Here is a 21998-nt window from a genome sequence, read left to right as displayed (position 1 = left end):
GGGGAGAGGGCGCCTATCCACTGCAGTAGAGAAGGTTATCTCGTTTAAGAAGAACGACAACAGCAAAACTTGAGAGTTTATTAAGCATCTTGTCACAAAGATGGAAGCATGCAACCACCCTCTTCCACAGACAAGCCACAACGCTGTTTCCTGCTCCACAGAGCTGGGAACTACAGACCGTATACCCAACTCGTTCATCCCAAACACTGGATTCATTCTCTCGAAACTATCCAGGGCATCAAACATCTGAAACACAAACCATTATACAATGAAAGTGCAAAGTTAAAAAAGAAAATATGGAGAATGCCCTTCCCTCCCTGCCCCTTAGTTCAAGGCTAACAATGGCACTGTGCTCTTGCTAACCTAGATTGTCTTCAGAAAGTCTCTAAAATGTGATACTTAACAAAAAGTTTTTAATAAATGTCCAAAAGCTCCTTAGTGCTTGAAAATAAATGCTCAGACAAGACAGTGCACTTTATATCAAACAAGTCTGAGAGCCCTGCATTGCAGCTTTCTGTAAAATAAACAAGACAAGAAGCTGGTATAGGCTTTATTGACAAGGCACAATGTCCTTAGGCAGGCAGGTAAGGAGGCGGTGGCTCTTTCTCAGGCATCTTCACGGCCATTTCATAGGTTGGCAAAACGTACTGAAGAGAGAAAAGAATTACATCAGGTAATGTTCCTTTACATTCTTTTCTAGAATAATTAGTTTTCAGACTATGTCCTAAGTAGGAGCTCACAACCTTGAAGAAGAACTGAACTGTTAGCTCAACAGTTCCTGAGATCACAGACATCCACACAGTGACACAATAACTCAAGATCAGGGTCGCCAGAACTGATGGAAGGGTCGGTGTATGTGTGATGTGTGATGGTTTGAATGCATAGGCTCATATACTTGAATTCTTACTCAGCACAGAGTGGAACTCTTCGGCTGGATTAGAAGAATTAGGAGGAATGGCCTTGTTAACTGGGAGTAGGCTTTGAGTTTCAAAAACCCATGCCAGGCCTAGTCTGTTTCTCTCTTTTTCTCTCAGCTACTTCTCCAGCATCCCACCTGCCCCACACCCTCCACGATAGCAGACTGAGCCTCTGAAACTGTAAACAAGCCCCAACCAAATGCTTTCTTTTCTTTTCTTCCTTTCTTTCTTTTCTTTTCTTTTTTTTTTTTTAAATAAGAGTTGCTTTGGTCATGGTGTTTCTTCACAGCAATAGGACAGTGACCAAGACAGGACTGAGAGATGGATGAGATGTATGTATGTATGTGGGGGGATGGATGGATGGATGGATGGGTGGATGGATGAGATAAATGGGATGGGAGGGAGGGAGGGAGAGAGGGAGGGGATAAGATGGGATGAATGGATGAATGGGTGGATGGATGGATAAGATGGGATGGATGGCTGGGGGGATGGGATGGAAGATGGATGGATGGCAGAATTAGAATTCTTCCTCTGGACTAATCTGGAAGATGGACTTAACATACTAACCCATGTATATTTAAAAAAAACACACAAAGGGTCTGACAGGCAACCAATAAAGCTCCAGTCATAACTGTACATCAAGGACTGAGATCAGCTGGATGTGGTGGCACACACCTTTAGTCCCAGTGCTAAGAAGGCCATAGGTAGGTGGCTCTCTGTGAATTCGAGGCCAGCCTGGTCTACAAGAGTTCCAGAACAGGGTTACACAATGTTGAAAAAAACAAAAATAAGGGCTGAGGACCTGGGGGAAGAGGCCCCACTGACCACTCTACAGGAAGCTGCCAGTGCCCCAAGTTTCATGATAGTCTGTACTCAAAGGACAATGACTTTCTATCCTTCCCTTTGAGATAATAGACAAACCTTTCTGAAGCTCACTCTAGCCTAAGAGCCTCCAAGTGACAGGCTGTCTCTACATGAGCCATATGTATCCTATGTGGAAAAACCTGGGAAGATAGAGGGCAGCAAAGAGGGTTCTGGAGATGGGGTCAGCACTCAGACTCCATTAGAATCATTATCATTTCTCTCTCACACACACATACGTACACACACACATATTCTCTCCCCCCACCCCTTTTTTCTCCCCCTCCCCTTCCTCTCTCCCCATCCACCTTCTCCTCTCCTAGCTAATCTGTCCAGAAAGGAGGTTTGTGAGGACCACTAACAAATAAACCTAAGAGTCAAGCTAGGTCAACAGTGCAAAGAGCTCTAGCGCTGTGTGCACAAGATTCCCAACGAGAAATGCTACATCTTATACATCCATGGGTTCAAGTTATTCGTGTCCGAAACCACAGTTATGGTACAGAACAAACATTCAAGTCCCACATTGCCTTCTGGAGGTGTCAGTAAGAGCGAACTATAGTTTGGTGTAACAGTAGTTAACCTGTGGAGGCGCTTCAAAGGCAGGGTACACGGCAATCTCCGGCACATTTCTGTTGTTGATGTACTTGTAGCAGTTCCAAACACAATTGATTAGGTAAGCCTGAAAGGAGAACAAAGCTCAGCAGGATGCTCTGGGGCAGAGGACCTCCATGACTTCTGCACTATCTGTGAAGAAGGAACCCATTTCACGCAGGTTCACTCCCAATTGGCTCTCATTAACATCCCAAGTTTCTCTAAAGACTCTAACTGCAGATATAATAGGTCTGTTAACCAACACACTGTGGAGGAAATCCCAGTGCTCCAGTGTTGGGAACTGTAGTGGATTCCCACAGCAAGCCATGAAGCACTTCTGAAAACATAAAAGAGCCAAGCACTCTGTGGGTCCAAGACAGGGGGAGTCCACCCCTTACCAGAAAGTCCTCTCTACTGCTGTGCCAGAAGTGACACTATCACTACAAATTCTACATCTTTTGTGACCCATAAGGAGACAGACAGGGGAAAGGGTTACTGGGAAGTCTCACCAGACCCTCCCAACCAAATGTGAATCATAAGCTCCATACCTTAAAAATGATGAATATCACAAAGAACACAAGAACAATGAACAGAAGGCAGCTGGAGTCCAAAGCCAGAAGGTCATCTTTGTAGGGGAAATCAGGCTGTGAAAACACAAACACACAATGACAGCTCCTCTACAGCACTGTGCTTCTGATCATCTCAACAGCATTTTAAGAACACGGCAAAAGGCAACAAAATCAGAAGCAACAGACTTTTAAATTTACACACAGGAACTAACACAGCATGTCTGAACCCCTTATCATGAACAGACACACTCATTACTTTAGATGTACTTGTTTAATAGCTAGGATAACTAACTAAAAAGTCTAAACAGAGCTAAGATTCTTTTTACTGGCCACTATTGTCCATCTTTCTGGCCTTTGACAAAATGTAATCACCTGTATGGCAACCAACTTTGCCCTGGGTTAGTAAATCAGAAGAAGCCAAAATTGCTCATCTTCCCAGGGCTATTTCGTCTTCCATAAAGAAAGTTAACTTTTCTAGGAATCAAATACTGGTCTCAACTCTGCATTTGATGGATAAAAAGGAGACATGCCACTGTCTACAGGCCAAGCAAGAGGATGTGATCTACTGCGGACATATCCACTGTACTGAGAAGGGTCAGAGTATTCATCTGACTCCGGACCAGGCGATGAGTTCAGAAGTGTCAGGAGAAGGGAATGAGAAGGGAAGTGAGGGTTTAAAATTGGCCAGCAGAAGAAGTACCCTTGAATTGAAAAGACTAAGCCAATCAAATGGGGGGGGGGAGTGGAACACCAGGGTCTGTAAAAAGCAAGGGTTTTGTTGTTTGATATTCTCTCCTACACACCTGTCCTTAAACTTGTAGCTGTCTTCAATGGGAATGCTGGACTTTCACACACGGAATGTGACTAATGCACAGAAGACTGTATATGCCAAGAACTGTAGAGAAGGAAGCAGGGGCCTACCTGTGATATTTCAGCCAGATGACAGGCTTAGAGAACGACCCTTAGGAAGTTTCCAATCACATGGGACCAGGCCCACTGCCTGTGCTAGCTACCCGTCTCTAGTCTCCAGAGATGTTTACTTTCCATGGCTCCCTGGCTACCTCATATTCATTGCTGCCTCAGGGATTCTCATTTCATCTCTCTTAACTTTTTTTTTCTGATTTCTCTTATCTCAGTTCCTAATCAAGTCCCTCAGTATTGTTCAAATCTCACCTCCAACCTCAGGCCTAAAACCCAAGGCTTACCTACTCAGAAAGCCGCCCACACTTAATGATACGTCACAAATGTCACTCTTCTGATCCTTCACTAGACAATCTCTATGAAGTACCATAGGCAGGAAAGATTCTCAAAGACAACATCTGGAAGTGCACTAAGGATAACCGTCCCACCAGCTTTCATCTGCTTGCACTCCACACTTTCTTCATCAAACTCTCCCACAAAGCCCTCCTTGACCACTTCAGCCTGGAATATCCCCTACCCCTCTACCCCACTATACGGCATTAATCTAAGTTTTTTATTAACTCAGACCGCCAATGGGGCAGGTCATTTGTGGCCTAATAAAGTGTCTTCTTATACCCTGACTCCTCAATACATGCTGGTTACCCAAAGAGCAAAGTTCTCTTTACAGTTGCAGTATTCACCAAAGGTGTCTAGCACAGGACTAGGATATAGCAGGCATGCTAACACAGTTCACATACTAGGATAGAGCAGGCATGCAGACATAGCAAACATAGGAGGGCTAGGATACAGTGGGCATGCAGACACAGTAGACATAGGAGGGCTAGGATACAGTGGACACACAGATATGCGCTACCATTCTAATAAAGAGGATACCAATTCCTTAATAAGCACCAAATACAGTCAAATATTCTACTGAAACACATTAGCTCAACTATTTCTTCCACACTCTCTTTATGGACCTTTAGTACTGGGCTGTCCAAATGGTATGGTACAAATTATGGTATTTTACAGGTTTTAACACAGAAGTGATTTTAAGATACGATAAAAAGCAAAGACAGTTAAAAATAGTCCCCAAGGTTGCCTTAGGATTGCAATCAAAATATTTTACTTAAGTGGAAGAGTTTAAATAGCCCCCACACTTACTAACTGATCCAGATATTCTTTGATTCTTGGCAAGTAAGTGAGAGAACTGATGGCCACCAGACAACTGAGAACAAAGTCAAAAAGCCGGTAGCAGAAGAACGGAATCAGCCAGCCCACTTGATACTGCAGAAGAAAAAAAAACATTTAGTACACGTATAAAACTACTAAACTACTACCCTTGCTAAAGGTCAAACCAGGAAAGATGAAAAGACTTACAGAAATTGCTCCATACACCAGCATTGAGCTGATGATAAACATGAGAACAGAGACGGCAAAAAGAACGCAGGCATTATCTAAGAAAACAAGAATGGAACTCTAAGTAAGCAACATATGCAATGAAAGAAACTAAACTCTTCATGATAAAACAACACTGCAAAACGTTTACACGTAAATGTTTAAATTAACTCTAATTACTTTCAAAACAGGCTCTCAAAAGATCTAAGGCCAGGAAAAAAAGAAAATCTAAGAATCTTGAGACATTTATACATGCCTTTCCATGTTAAACTGATGCAACAACTCGCTGACTGTGTTTAGGATGGAACATTAACCACGTAACTCAGCAGGAAAACAGGTCCCTTGTGCCTCTACATGTCGGAGTGCAAAGAGACAATTAAAACCCAACACAGCAAGTTGGAACACAGGCAGAAGCAATGAAAAAACTATGAAAGAATTCACACAAGCTGACTTTGTGGGATGTGGGTTTAACTGGAAGGAAAAGCTGCTGTTTGCTTAGAGAACAGATGAGCTACACACAGAAAGCGACAGATGACTCTCTTGCTTTGATAAGAATACAACTGAAATTCAGAGTTCTCCATTCACCCCACCCCAGCGTCTTAAACCTTTAACCACAGCGGCTTCTTTCTGTTTGCCTTCTCTCCCCACACAGGTCTCCCAACTCAAATCCTCCTCAGGCTGCATTAATCCCACATTCACTAGTTCCTTCAAAACACATTTCCCAAACAATATCAAACCATACTTGACTGGCTGAGTTTTGTCACAACATGTAGTTGATCCTATGACTCTGGACAATCACTAATAAACTGAAGGGAGAGGGGGTATATGGAGAGATGGCTCAGCTTGTTGCTCTTGCAGAGAACCCAAGTACAGTTCCCAGCACCCAGAACTCCAGTTCCAGGAACTGGATGCCTCTGGCGCGCAGGCGCCTGCACTCGCGTGCACATTCTCCTTTACATACGTGCAACTGAAAGCTTCAAAAAAGCTAAAGGGCAACAAAAATGAAGAGTAACCACTAAATATTCACACTATTGGATGTTTGTACACATAATCTTATCACTGGGCATTATAAACACCAACAGGATTTCACATAAATGGCTGTATCATCTCAGAGTACCCCCACTGTTAAGGATTTAAAAGCTCTTGCCACTGAACAATTAAGTTACAAAGCAAGACCAACCCTGACTCAAAACATTGAGGTATTAATAAGTTTCTAAAATCTTATTTATTATTATTTGGAGATGGGGGAGGGGATTTCAAATACTACTACTCTAGAAAAATATGATAAAAGGCTATTTCTTGTCACTTCTCAGAGTCAATGTCATAAGGATTATGTAAAAGAATCAGAAGACTTCATTTTTAAAAAATATTATAAATGCTTATCAGTTGATTTCATTCTATTGTGTATTACAGTCACTGAACTCTTCTTGGTTCATGGAAAATTTATCCATAAAGACAAAAAATTATTTAACAACAACAAAAGACACAGATCAGTACTTGGAGACATCGCAGCAGTTAAGAGGTTCAATGCTCTTACAGAGCACCTGGGTTTGGTCCCCAGCACCTGCATGGTAACTTACAAACTCCAGTTCACATCACCTTCCTCTGCCCTCTGCAGACACTGAACACACATGGTGTGCATACATACATGCAGGCAAAACAGTCACAAATAAAGCAATTATTTAAAAAACAAAAATCTTCATCCTTGGATCACAGGTGGTCACAAATATAAAGAAGTTCAAACTTCATATTAAATCTCAGAATTAAAAACTATAATATTAGAAACACACTCATGATCTGGGAACTGTTTTCTGAACTGAAATTTCACAACTAAGCATGTAGAAATTGTATTTTCTGTCTAAATACTGAATTTATGACATAACTATAATATAAATTCAACTAGAAATGTTTTATACCTGTATTTTAAAGAACTGGTAATAAAAAATAACTGCTGTCAGGGAACAAATGGGTCTAACAGGACAATTCCTGTGAGTGCTCTAGGGCTGGTTTCTAACAGTGGTGTTAGTCTCTTTTCACATAAACAAGAGAACTGTGCACTGTATTTTATACTCTACTGCAATAGACCATTTGTTCTAACACCAAATTTCTGACGCTGGCTACACATGGGTAAATAAGCCCTCAAAAGTCTCAAACCAGTTTTATTTCCCATCTCCTCTGTCTTGTCTCTACAGTCACGGTATACATACAACCATACACTTCTCCAAAACATACTACATCTTCTGTCCAGAAATGTTCTACAGTAATTCTTGCTGAATATCTCTGGAGAAAGTCATTAAAAATAACTTTCCTGTCTCAACAAGTAGCTTAAACAACATTCAACTTGTTACTTACTATGCAATTATTTAACCGTCTGAAGTATAACTGAAGCATAATTTCCTCAACCTTCCTCTAACATTCATATGAAGACTATAATTGACGTTATATATAAAAACTTGGCAGTGATATCTTTAAAGTAAAAACTTACCAGCCATTCTCTCAGATGAATAGTAATTACCAATGACTTCATACTGGATGTTGACAGCTGGCATGGAGTTTGGATGCGTCACTTCCACAGTCAGCAAAATTGCCATCAATAGGTTGACCACCTGAGAAAGACAACAGATGACCATTAACTTCCATCAGGGAACAGTCTCCACAGTCTCTAGACACATTCCATACTGCTTCACCTGCAGTAACAAGGTTGTGAGATAGCAGACACTCATAAAACATGGTGAGAACAGTTACCAGCCATAGCATATATAAAGATACAGATGCAGAACCCTGTGTTAATGCCAATAAACCAGAATAAAATGTACAGAAAGCAAAATTAGGACATCATTACAAACTTCATGTCCAGAGGCACATATTTCTTCACACACCAACATGCAGATGCCTGCAACTCCCCCAAAGCACCCCCATCCGTTTGGTTCAAGTTTAAAAGATTCCCTAAAGGAGTGATGATGCTCCTCCCCAATCCCCACACTGGTCTTAATTCTGCAACTGGAGCCAGTGTGTTCCTCTAATACGCACATCAGCCCCCAAACACCACAGGAACTAAACATCTGGGTCCTCCAACCACTCCTCTACCTTTCTGGCATGGTTTAGCCATCTGCCTATTTCTCCTTTGTGTAAGTTCCAGTGCAATGGACAAGTTCCCCAACCTGGTTCACAAATACCAAAGGCAAATGTACTTACTGGTTTGGTACATTTTTGCAATGTCACACACAAGAGTAACTCTATATAATTCAAAATTGTTTTTCCATACTTAATCTGATAAGCTATCTGCAACCTACACAGTTAAGAGTCAAAGGCTTGGACATGATTTTTAAGGAACCTGTAAGTAAATTTCATCTGATTACATTCCCGCCCACAAAGATTTTCCAGATTTTATCATCCTACAGACCAATTTTCTCTGGTCTTCATTCTTGAAATGTAATCATCATGAAACAATCAATAGTCCCATATCAGCCACAAAGGAGGAAGGAAGGAAGGAAGGAAGGAAGGAAGGAAGGAACGAAGGAAAAACTAAGAAATACCTTGGGACGTTGCTAAACATCTTGCTGAAATCCCATCACAGATGATGAATTTCCCTAGCCTATCAGGGACACAAACCCCACTTTGACATTGTACAGTGCTCTCTGGCTGTGGTCCCTGCAGCCTCTTAGCACATATATATGGCCTCAAGGATCAGAAACTGTCCTGGTGAAGATTCAATATGGAAACCAGTAAGGTATGAAGACAAGACAACTCCACAATGAAAGTTCATAGAATCTGCCCTCCTCCTCTCGGAAGTCCCAACATTTGACACCCCAAAGTGTTCCAGCAACAATATCTAAAACTACTCTCCCCTGTCCACCCTAAATGATGGATGAATAACACCCAAGATAGGCATTTTCTTTTCTTTTTTTTCTTAAAAGAATTTATTTTTTAATATTTATTCATTATGTATACAATATTCTGTCTGTGTGTATGCCTGCAGGCCAGAAGAGGGCACCAGACCCAATTACAGGTGGTTGTGAGCCACCATATGGTTGTTGGGAATTGAACTCAGAACGTTTGGAAGAGCAGGCTATGCTCTTAACCTCTGAGCCATCTCCCCAGCCCCAGCATTTTTTTTATATCAGGTCAAGCCTTCAAACACTTGGTAGAAAAGCAGACAACACTTTATCTTCAAGTTAGAAATGTTATCTTGTGTTGGGAAATCAGTTTGAAATCCATTCAGCAAACTCTTGTTTGCTGACAATTATGATAACATAATTATCACCCTAGAAAAGAAAAAAGCTTAGCATGGCACAGAAAAACTCATGTCAAGAAAAAGACGCAAACCTAGCTACCAAATGAAGGAAATGAAGTACCAACACAACTTAGAGGGTTTAAATATATATTTCCATGCATGTGTGTACGTAGTTGTATACATGCTTCAGTTTATATGTCCAAAATATTTTTATCACATGTATGACTTTTTTAAGAAATTATCTTTTCTTCTATAAATTATCATAGAATTTTTCACTGTCCTTGCCTAGTTCACTTCACTGTGTGTAGTAAATTGAATATAACAGTAATCAATGTAGAAAACTGTTGAAAGGAGGCTGCTTGTTTGTTTCCTAGCTGCCCAGACTCCCGAAATAACCACACAGAAACTGTATTATTTAAATCACTGCTTGGCCCATTAGCTCTAGCTTCTTATTGGCTAACTCTTACATCTTAATTTAACCCATTTCCATTAATCTGTGTATCGCCACATGGCAGTGGCTTACCAGGTAAAGTTCCCAGCATCTGTCTCTGGCGGCTCCATGGCTTCTCTCTGTCTCTGCCCTTCTTTCTCACAGCATTCAGTTTAGTTTTCCCTGCCTAGCTCTGTTCCCCTATAGTTCTGCTATAGGCCCAAAGCAGTTCCTTTATTAACCAATGATACTCACAGCACACAGAGGGGAATCCCACATCAGAAAGCCAGTACTTGCAATCCAAAACACTTACCACTAAGCACCTACTCCACGCTCATATGCAACTTACATTAAATTCAGCTGACAGAGTTCTAAGTTCCTGTTGGATTTTTCAAGAAATCAAAACTGTAACCCTAAAGTTTAAAAAGTCTTTAGAATATTCTACTAAAAACTTTTCCAAAATATTCATGACCGTTCCCCCACTGTATGCAGGAAAGGAAGTTGAAAATAAAGGCTTGTAAGCCTAGTAACAAGGCCAGGTAGAACATAGCACATGTGTCAACAACATGGGCCGAGAAGACTTTAAAAGCCTTCTGCACACTTCACACGAGTAAATGAGCATTGGGAAAACAATGGAGGGCCGTTTACTTGGAGAAAGGAACGAGGGAAGCACTCGGGCCTAAGGCAGCAATTCCTCTTTGCTTCAATCATACCCATCCCAGAAGACTCAAGGACTTGGGGGGGTACTTTTCTTTAATGATACATAGCATTTGTACATCTTGATAGAGTACAACGTTACATTTTAACACACTTATACACCATGTACTACTGGTCAATTCAAGGCACATAATGCCATAACCTTAAAACATTTGTTTGCGATGAGAACACTTGTAACTGGTTAGCTCTTTCTGATTTTTGGTGCAATATTGACAGCTGTAATTATCCTCTGTGCAAGAGAACACTAATTTTACTTTTATCTTGTTGCTTACTGTCCCCTCCCCTCCCCTTTTAGGTCTAGTAACCACTATCCTGTAAGTCTATAAACTAAGCTACTTTGTAATCTGTAAGTAAAGCCACATATTTGTCTTTCTGTAGCTCACTTATGTCAGCTGTAGCTTCAGTTCTATCCATGTTGCTGCAAATGACTGTTTTCCTTATCTGTTGGTATCAATGAAGACCTCAGCTGACTCCCTACCTGGTCTACTGTGAACAACACTGCAATAAACATGGGCTGCAACAGATCTCTTTGATACACTGATTTCGTTTTCTGTGGGTAAGAACCTACTAGTGAGATTTATGGGTTCTATGGCAGTTCTTTTAACCTGAAGAGCCCCCACACTGTTGTACCCAAAGCGGCTACACTACATTCCCATACAGTGAAAATGTTCCTTTCTCCGTTTCCTTGTCAACATGTCGCTTTTTGTCTGGCTGACTCACTCACTGCGGTAAGAAGCTAGCTCATGACATTCAGAGTTTTTTCATGCACTTGTTGGTCTTGTTAATCTTCTTTTACTTCTTTTGTCAATTCATCTCATTTCCCCATTTTAAATTTGATTGTTTTTGCTGATGAGTTCTTGATATACTTTGGGTATTAACCTCTTGTGAGAAAGTTTCCAAATATCTTCTGCCATTTCTAAAGGTAGCCTGTTCACTATTCTGATTCTCTTGCAGTGAGGAAGCCTTTTAGTTTGATGTAATCCCATATGTGTGTGTGCTTTCCTTTGTTGACTATGCGTTTTACTTTCTTGCCCAGACTATCCTGGCTGGTGTGTGTGTGTGTGTGTGTGTGTGTGTGTTTTCCCTTTTGGTCAACTTGGCACAAGCTAGTCACCTGAAAAGAGGGACTCTCAATTGGAAAAATGCCTCAGTAAGATCTTCCTCCAGGCAAGTTTGTAGTTCACTCCATTTTCTTGATTAGTAATTGATGTGGGAGCACCAGCTCACTGGGGATGGTGTTACCACTGGACAGGTGGTCCTGATAGGCATTAAAAAGCAGGCTGAGACCAGGAAGCAGATCTCCTCCGTAGCCTCTGCTCCAGTTCCTCCAGGTTCCTGCCCTGACTTCCCCCTATGATGGACTTATGTGGAAGTGAAAGCAAACCAAACGCTTTCCTCCCTAAGTTGCTTTCAGTCATGGTGTTTCATCACAGCAATACAAGACTAATGTCAGTGCTTCCCCTATATTCTCTCCTACAAGGCTTAGTTTCAAGTTTTATAGTCAAGTATTTTGTAATATGTAAGCTGCCTTGTCTGTACGAGAGAGGAGGGTCTCGTTTCTTTGTTCTACAGTTGTGGACGTGCAGTTTCCCCAGCACTATTCACTGAGAACAATGTGCTTCCCCAGGCATTTATTTCTGGCACCTCTGTTGAAAATCACTTGGCTGTTGAAAGTGTGGGTTATTTTTCGGTTCTCCAGTCTGTCCCATTGGTCTTCCCGTCTATTTTTGTAGAAGGACCGCGAATGCCAGCTTTACATACTGAAACTGAACAGTGTGGTACTTCCAGCCTTGGTCTTTTTGCTCGAGGCTTCATTGGTACAGTCTTTGGTGGTTTCATTCAACTTTTAGAAGTTGTTTTCTCCTAGTAGGGGAAGACAACAAACATGACAGGTACTACCTTACACTTACAGATCCCTTTTGTAGTATGGGTCCTAACAATACTAATTCTGATTCATGAATACAGAACGCCTTTCCATTTGTTTGTGACCTGTTCAAAGTCTTATATCGATGTTTTATTTTCATTGTGGATTGTTTTACCTCCTGGTTAAAGTAGGGATGTTTTTCTTGTTTTGTTTTTATAGCTATGACAAGTTGAGTACTTAATTTCTCTTTCAGATAGTTCACTACTGGCATAGAAACAAGCTACTATTTTTGAAATTGCTTTACCCTTCCACAAATTCTTATTAGTTCTCAGTTGCTTTTCAGTCTTTCGGGATTCTCTACATATCTGATTGTGTCATCTGCAAATACAGCCATGACCACCTCCTTTCCAACCCGTAAGCGCTTTATCCGTTTCTCTTGTCAAACTGCTCTGCCTAGGACTTTGAATACCATGTGAACAGCAGTGTTAGTAGGCACTGTTAATTGGTTTCTGATCTGAGAGAAGAGTTATTTTGGTATGGTGCTGGCTGTCAGTATTAGGTGGCTTTTTATTGTGTTGCACATCTACTTTAAGAGTAAATATTTTTCAACTATTACATTTATAGATGTTTTGCCTGTATGCCTGTCAGTGCAGTGTGTATGTCTGGGGCTGCCTGGAGGAGGCTAGATGAGGGTGTTTAATCCCTGGAACTGGAGTTAGACAGTTTTGAGCCACCACATGGGTGCTGGGAATTGAACTCTTAACCAGTGGGTCATCTCTCCAGCCCCACTTTTTTCATGTGATGAAATTTAACAAATACATAACTATACCTCCAAAAACGATTATATGGATTCAGTCCTTTATCCTATGTATATACATTTATTAATTTACATGGATTGACCTATCCTTGAATCCTTAGGATAAATCCCACTTGATCACAAGGATTTCTTTATGTAATATTGAATTCTGTCTACCAATTGAATTGAATTATTGGGGATGTCTGCACTCTTCATCAGATATCTGCCTAAAGTGTTTTAAGAGCTTTTTATTGTTTGTGTGCTCCATATGTATAGACTAATTTGGAAATACAGTAGTGGCTCCTTAAATATTTTGTAGAAGGCATTGGTGAGATAATCAGGTCTTACACTTTTTCCTGTTGGGAAACTTTTCACTGCTGATTGAATTCCATTGCCTGTTCTACCCTGGTATTCTCCTCTCTACAGGCCATCTTTGAAAACTTAATTCTAAGTTTCCCAATTTATTGGCAGACAGTTCTTTGTACTAGTCTCTTAAATACCTCTACATTACTGTAGTATCAACTATCATTACCTTTCTCATATTTGATTCTGATTTTCTTCTTCTTAGCCTAGTATTTGGAAGGCTGAGATGAGGGTGGGGGGACATGTGAGTCTGAGGTCAGCGTGGACTACAAAGTGAACGCCTCTGAAAAACCGTGTGGACACAACAATCAAAACTCAACATTTTAATTCTGTAGCCTTTTAAAAATATTTCTATTTCTGCTCTTATCTTTTTATCTTTTCTCTCCTCCTATTGGCTTTGGGCTTACTTCTTGTTTTTCTAGCTCCTTGAGAAATATCATTGGTTTGCAATTCTTCTATTTTCGATGTAGGTACTTCTGGGGCTGTTAATTCCCCCTGGGTTTGAGACAGTGTTGTTACTTTCCTGTTTCAGGAACTCCCACACTTGCCCTTTTGGCCTCCTCTTTGCACAACATTTGGAGACCTGCAGTTTCATCTCCTGGCTTTGTCATGACTCCGTCGTCTCTTTCCTTACACCAGTCTCTAGTTCTAGTGAACTATGATCAGGAGAGTTATTCAGTATGATTTCAGTTCTCAAGAATTTGCTCAGACTCGATTTGTAGCCAACACCTATCCTGCAGAATGGGAAACTCCAACCCTGGAATCCACATTGAAAGTCGTATACAGCTGGATGCGGTGGTGGCCCACACTGTTAATCCCAGCACTCAGAAGGCACAAGGCAAATCTCTGTGAGCTGAGGCCAGCCTAGCCACACAGCTAGTTCCAGACCAGCCAGGTGACTTGCACCCAGAAAATAAATACATAAAGTGAGCCTAACCAGTGACCCACATCTGTAATCCTAGCACTGTGTAAGATGGGATACATGAAAGAGGAGAACTGTACAAAAGCTCACAGGCCAGCTAGCCTGGAGAAGTCAATCTGGCAGAAAACTGCAACAGTAGAAGACAGGAACTCTTTTGACCCCCACACATTCAGCATTAACACATGCATGACCCCCCCACCACCACCACCACACACACACACACAATGTAAACCTAAGTCTCACATCAGTATCCAACGATGGACTTCAGGGAGAAGTATCAATAAACACTTATTTTTTTAAGAATATATTTTATGTGTATGAGTGTTTTGCCTCCATCTATGTCTGTGCACCATTTGCATGCTTGGTGCCCTCACAGGCCAGAAAGTGCTGGATCCCCTGGAACGTGAGTTCCAAATGGCTGTGAGCAGTCAGTGAAGGCTGGGGATAAAGCCTGGGTCCTCTGGAAGAGCAGCTAGTGCTCAATCACTGAACCACCTCTTCAGTTATGATTCTTTAATTAAAAAAAAAATCATTACCCCTCAGTTTTCCCACAGCAGATTTTGTCCCAAACCAGTATCTTCTGAGACTATAACTAACATAATGCATTTGATTAGGACACCATGATAAAGATTTCCTAGGCAGGGAGCCCCTTCAGGCAAACCAGTACAAAAAAATCAACACGGAATTGCTAAACGATAAAGATTAAATCTGGCCATCTTCAGACAAGATTTCCTTTAGTTGTTTACTATGTTTAATTACAACTAATTTATTACTATTATTTAAGAGATAATTCATTCTACAACTATCTACTGAATACCTCAAATATAATTAATAATAAGTTAGCTTCTAGACAGGCTTTTTTTTTTAGTATTATTTCACTACTTTTATAAATCTGAAGATTTTCCTTAATAATTTAAAATGTGAACTATGGGTTCAAAAATTAGCTTAGTGGGCAAAGACACTTGTAACACAGGCCTGGTGACCTGAGTTCAGTCTCCATAACTAATATAGAGGTAGAAGAAGAGTTCCACAAATCTCTCCTCTGACCTCCACCTTTTTCCTACATAAGCACAGCATAATAGACACAGAGTAAGAGCAAATTTTAAAACTATTTTTAAATAAATTAGAAGGCAGAAGAGCACTTCAGAGGGAAGAAACAGCATGTGCTGAAAGCATAAGCAATGTGGGTGCGGGGGAGATACACAAACTTTCAGCTACAGCTATTTAAGGAGACATGACTAATAGGTGAAGGGCCCATGTGGCAAAAGGAAATCTGTCCTCACATCTATCTAACGCTAGATTACTTAAGGATAAAACATCCATGAGAAAGACTTGTTACACACACTTAAAATGCACTTGTATCATGAAGATTATCGCCCCCAACAGGCTTTTTTAATTCCACGTTTGTGATTCAATACATGAGTTCACATCTAAGAATTTGTTTAAAATAATCTGGCTTCAAATTCTTTAATAAAGGATAAAGAAATGAACTTGAGAAATACAGAAACTTAAGTCTGAACTCACTCTAAAAATGTGTATTACTCATGCCACACGTACTTTTTTCAACTTAAAAACACCAGATGCCAACTCTTCTAGTACAAGTAACTGATTCTGGTTTGATGTCCCACAGAACTATTCGATACCAACCATTAATATTTAAAGATTTGGTCCAGGTGGTGGCAGCACACACCCAATCCCAGCACTCAGGAGGCAGAGACAGGCAGATCTCTGTTTAAGATAGATTCAGATGGGAAAGATCTCTGCATGGGTCACAGTGTTGGCTAAATGTATGTAGGCTTGGGAGAGAGAAGAAAGAGTTATAGACAGTTTTAAAAAAGTAGTAGTTTTAAAAATAAAACAGTATTTAAAGAGACAGTAAAAGTAATATAAAAGAGTACAGAGTCATATACTAAAAGAGTAAAAATAAAAATAAGCCATGTAAAGATGGAATATACATAAAGAGTCCTGATTATGCATATTATTGTGATTTCTTTGAATTTTTTGACTGCAAAGAGATATTTGATTCTGGGGGCTGCTAACATAAATTATTAATTTGAGTCTAAGGATATGTTGCTTTAGAAAAGAGGTTCTGCTTTTGTTTCCACAGAAGATGAGAACCTTTGGATTCCTTCCAGGCTAATGTAGTTTGATGGAACAAGACCCCCCCCCAAAAAAGTTTTCCATGAACTCTAAAAATACTCCCGCTCAAAAGCAGCAAGCAGTTTGAAGAAAATTACGCCCAAACGATTGCTTACAAATGTTTGTTTTCACTTAAAGGGAGATAAGATATAGAGATGAGTACTTTGCATTTGTATGGCTCTTGGTCTATGGATACAAATTTAAGATCAAGTTTGCAACATGTATATTTCTACTCTTGTTTAAAGTATGTTTTATAGCTCATTTAAAAATGTAATGTATAATTAAAATTACAGATTAATGGATAATTATAATAATCAAACTTGTAGTCATGTAAGTTAGATTTTCTAAATGTACAGAGATGTATTTCAAATGGATAGGTATTCTTCAACCCTTTCAAAGACTTTCAGAATATGGTTTTTAATTGTTTCAAGAACTTAGTTTTTTTTTGACAGTGAAACATGTCTGCTTCTGGCAACACCAATTACTTTGGAGAGGTTGACGGACATTGAAGAAACTCATTATGGACTTTGCCTTCAATGTGACAAGGCTAGCCATCTGGGCAAGAAACTGCTCTTGGACTGCTTGATGGCATGCTGTGTAATCTGGATATGCAGGACCCAAAGAACTTGCCAAAAGAAGGTGAGACGGTTCTTCGGGGTTCCTGCTTCATGAAAGAACTGCCAGACATTTTGCAGGACAGCAACTGATGAACTTTGCCATTACAAGGCAGAACAGATCTTCAAACTTCCTGCTTCATGGAAAAGTCTGCTGAATACTATGGGCCTGTAATGCCCCAATATTACAGAAGAACTTTGGGTGACTGTCCAGGTAGCAAGCTGTGTCTGTCAATTCTAAAGTTTTGGAAGTTGCTTACAATGCACTTCTTGTTTACTTAGGGTAATATTACATCCTTCTGGGGTCTTTGAAGAGTTGAGGACAGTTAGTTATAGCTTTTCTTAGTTATGATAAAAGATAAATTAGATATGAAACTTTGGACTCACAAAGATAAAATAGATGATAGTATATTTTCTTTAATTTTGCAAGATAAAAAAAGACTAAATATTCTAACTGCAATTCTTTCTTGAAACTGTTTTGTATATGTAATTTTACTATATATAAGTTAAAAACCTTCCTTTTAACTAGACAGAAAAGGGGAGATGATGTAGGATTTCCCTCTGTATGCTGTGAATATGATCTATTACCATTGGTTAATAAAGAAGCTGTTTTGGCCAATGGCTTAGCAGAATAAAGTCAGGAGGGAAATCAGAGCAGAGATATATAGAGTAGGCAGAGTCAAGGAGACACCATGTAGTTCCTAAAGGAGAAATACTCCAGAACAGAACCTTTCCTGGTAAACCACAGCCTCATGGAGATACATGGATTAATAGAAATGGGCTAATTTAAGATCTAAGAGTTAGTTAATAAGAAGCCTGAGCTAACAGGCCAAACAGTGTTGTAATTAATATAGTTTCTGTGTGATTATTCAGGTCCGGCCGGCTGGGAAATGAACAGTCTCCTTCTACAAGCCTGGTCTACAAAGCTAGTTCTGGGACAGCCAGGGATACACACACACACACACACACACACACACCATCTCAACAAACAAACTTAAGGGATTGGTTTGGTTTTGGAAACAGCACTCTATTTAGCCTAGGCTGTTCTATGGCCAAGGTTGGGTTTGAATTCCTGATCCTCCTGACAGCACCTCCCCAGTTTGCTACCATGTCTGGCTTCATACAACTAATTAATCCTTTGATATCTAGGATTGTGCTAGCCTTAACAGAAAACCCACAGAAGCCAAAGCAAGAAATCAGTGATATCATTATCAGTCATTGGCAGTGTGTTCAGCCCAGCAGAAGGGAGGGCTATGCCTCCAAGTTTCAACAACCACAAAAAAAAAAAAAAACCAAAAAAATCAGAAACACAGGCCTTGTTCTAGATAGCCCAACCCAGCTCATCAATATTCTCTCTCACAGACAGAGAGAGGAGAGGTGCTGCCCCCCTGGAGTCAAGGAGCAGAGATCATGACAAAGTGGGCAGGAAGGGAACAGTGGCAAGGCATAAATAAGGAGGAGAGGACATTCCACCTGTTATCATTCCGTATCTCCATTTTACTAGAGCTTATGGCAGCAGAATGCACAACTAGGACAAGACCTCTTTGCTTAGAGGCATTATACATCATACTGTTCCCATCTCCTGTGTGTACCCCAACTTCATACTGCTATAGAACTGAGACCTGTCTATTTTTCGAAGTTGCCAACAACACTGTAATAAGCAAAGCAAATGCTCATTTCCTCCCCTTAATCTGATTAGAATCTGTTATCACTGCTCATCTTCCTCCCTTGTGACTGCAAGTTCCACTTCCCTGGCTGTGCTCCAGAGTTTTCTGTAACACCATCAACATTAAGGGATGATGTCATGGTGAAGGCAAGCAGCGCTAGGAACTGTCATGCTGCAGGTAGTGAGAACAGAGAAGCCATGCAAGGCAGGTCATCTACCCCTTCTGGATGTCCGTCCAGAGTCCTTTACACTGAAGATGGGCAATAAATCTCGGACATGAATTAAAGCACATCAACTGAATTAAACAGTTTACAATCGTCTAGCCTGAAAGCTGATGCAAAATAGTATCTCCTTAAAACTGGGGGCAGGGGAGGCAATTCACACCAAGAGTTTCAACTGTGTCCATATTTAAACCTCTCAATCCCTATTTTGTTAAAAAATAAATAAAATAAAACAAATGTCCTTGGAGCTGGACAGGTAGCTAGCTCAGTGGTAAAAGCACTGGTTGCTCTTCCAAAGGACACCCACACCCACACAGCTAACAACCATCTGTAACTCCAGGCCCAGGATAATCTTAACCTCACTCCACAGGCTCTGCACACAAGTAGTACAAAGATAAACACGCAGGCAAAACACCTAACAGTTTAAAAAAAAAAAAGTCCTTTTTCACTCTTTTTTCACTCTGCATTCTGAGTTACCTGTTCATTTTTATAAACAAAAACACAGCATCAAAAACTCCTAACAAGGGGTGTAGAGAAATGCTGCCAATAAATCTGAACGTCTGAAGGGGATGATTTCCCTTCTATAAAGGGTTTGAAGCCCTTTGTCTGTGGGTGGAGGGATGGAAGAAGAAACAGAAAGATGAAATTTGCAGGCAAGCATCCCAGGCTCTAATCCTATTTTCTCAGCTAAGTTCAACAGAAGGTCATTTTCTGGGAGAAGGCAGGCAGGGGGTTAGGTAAGACTTGATGATGGGCAAGATATGAATTAATCATTTAGGAGAATGAAAGATGGTGAGGGACAAAAGAAATTAAAAATCCATACTCTTAGCCAAAGGAAAATAAAAAAGGGAAGCTAGATATACAATCCGGCTGACTGTCTTTAACCAATCCAAGCCCAGGGCTATAGCTCAGTTAACACATACAATGGGCAATTTCGTAGAGAAAATGTGATAATATAGTAGCAGTACGTTCTTTCTGTACAGCAAAAATGAAAATAACCTCAGCACAAGCAAATAAATGTACACACTCATGCCTTCTTGATGCTTTTTCCTAATCTACATTAAGGATACAAGACTGCAAAAACATCAATAGGGTGGAGGTCTGAGAGCCCCCTGGGATGGGCTGGGAAACCATCTGCCTGAAGATCTTCATCTGGTGTTCTGCCAAACAGTTACTAATGACTTCAAGACACTGGGCAGGGAAGAGGACAGCAGGAAAAGGAGGAGGAGAGGTCGGAAGTAAACCTCTCCCTCCTTCGCTCCTCATCTAATTATCAGAAACTGCGCAGTGTCTCTAACGTTACCTCCCACCCCCACCCCACAACGAAATCTCAAAGTCATCCAAGTGACCAAATCGACAAGTTTCTCAAGGCTTCGCAAAGTTTAATAGCCAAAAACTACCTAAAAAGAATCACGGTTTTTGGAAATCGCTGGCAAATCAATTTCAATAAAAACAGTCACTAAGAACTGCAGTTTTAAAAATATATCACAAAAGACCGTCTACCCAACCAGGAGTCAACAGGACCGTCCAAATGCTATGACAGAAATCACACAGATCCTGAAGCCCAAAAGAAGTATCAGCAGGGACATAGCAGGCTCTCAATAAACAACTCTTCCGATGCGAGGCGATCTTGAGATGAAAAGCTCCTGATAGACAAGGAGAGGGGTGTACCCGGAGAAATTAACCCAGTTTGAATACTGGCTCGAGTCTAGACTCAAAACAGACGCCTTTCTGGCTACATCACCAAACGCCTTAACAAAAACTCCAGGAGGCACAGTTTAAAAAAAAAAAAAAAAAAAAGAAGAGAGGAGAAGAGAAAAGAGAAAGAGAAAGAAAGTTGTAAGCCTTTTCTTTCCTTTTCCATTCGGACAAAACAACGTCCGAAAGCTGGCTGCAAACCAAGAACGACAATAAGTTCTTTCGTATGCGGGGTGGGGGGGGGGCCGGGGGGGGGAGGCGGAGACCTGCGTATTCCCCAAATAACGGCCCAATTCCTGTCCCTCTCCCAAATCCTCGTGAGCCCCATCTCTCAAAGTCCCCCAGCCTCAGTTCCCAGTTAAAGCACCCCGAAAAGTAGCGCCCCCCAACTTCCACGCCCCCGCCCCCCATCCCGAGTCCCACTTGCCGCGCACGCGCAGTGGCCGGGTGGCGCGGCCCTGCCCGCCAGCCCCCTTACCATGTACCAGGTCCCCAGGATAATCGTCCCGGTGCGGACATGACAACAGCCGCAGCACCGGGTGCTGTAGAACCGGTCGCTGCGGCCCCGCTTGAAAGTCATGGACACCATCGGGAACCTCGAGGGCCTCGTCCTCGCCCAGGCCCCTGACAAAAGCTTTTGGCGGCCCAGCGGTTGAACCCAGACGACTCGGCGACGCTGTCCAAAGCCAAACGACGCGTCTTCTGGCCCGCCCTCGGCTGGGGTCCCTGCCAACTCCTGGGCGCCTGCGCTCTGGGCATCGGGCGCCGCTCTCGCGCGACCTCGGCTCGGCGGCTCTCCCGCCTCCTTCTGCCACATAGAAACCAATGAGGAGCGGAAGACTGGAGTCCCCCGCTTCTGATTGGAGAAAATGAGGAGATTGAAACAGCTCACGCCCAATCAAAAGTTCAACTCTCTCCGGCGCTGTTTCGGTCGGCGTGAACGTGGCTTGGCTCGCTGTCTGGGGCTGTGTGGATAGAGGGTAACTCAGTGGTTTGCCAGCAACGAGACGGGGTTGGGAGGCGGACAGCGGTCTCGGAGATCTCTGGCGCTGTCTTTGGCCACGTTGTCTTTGTCACAGGCCTGCGATGCTCCCGTGA

At 41.5% G+C, this 21998-nt stretch overlaps 1 protein-coding gene across 1 annotated transcript; it reads right to left on the bottom strand.

Moving 5' to 3' along the window:
• Positions 1-64: 64 nt before the first annotated feature.
• On the bottom strand, positions 65-21732 carry Laptm4a (lysosomal protein transmembrane 4 alpha). The gene is made up of 7 exons (XM_038320852.1): positions 21379-21732; positions 7722-7842; positions 5219-5295; positions 5003-5125; positions 2918-3013; positions 2359-2457; positions 65-647 (listed from the first exon to the last, which is right to left on the bottom strand). The coding sequence occupies exons 1-7, from the start codon at positions 21715-21717 to the stop codon at positions 573-575; spliced, it is 930 nt and encodes a 309-aa protein (XP_038176780.1). The 5' UTR covers positions 21718-21732; the 3' UTR covers positions 65-572.
• Between the last annotated feature and the right edge of the window lie 266 nt (positions 21733-21998).

Source organism: Arvicola amphibius, chromosome 2 (assembly GCF_903992535.2).
Source record: "Arvicola amphibius chromosome 2, mArvAmp1.2, whole genome shotgun sequence".
Lineage (NCBI taxonomy): Eukaryota > Metazoa > Chordata > Mammalia > Rodentia > Cricetidae > Arvicola > Arvicola amphibius.
Note: the sequence above shows the minus strand (reverse complement) of the source record. Positions and strands in the feature narration are given on the sequence as shown.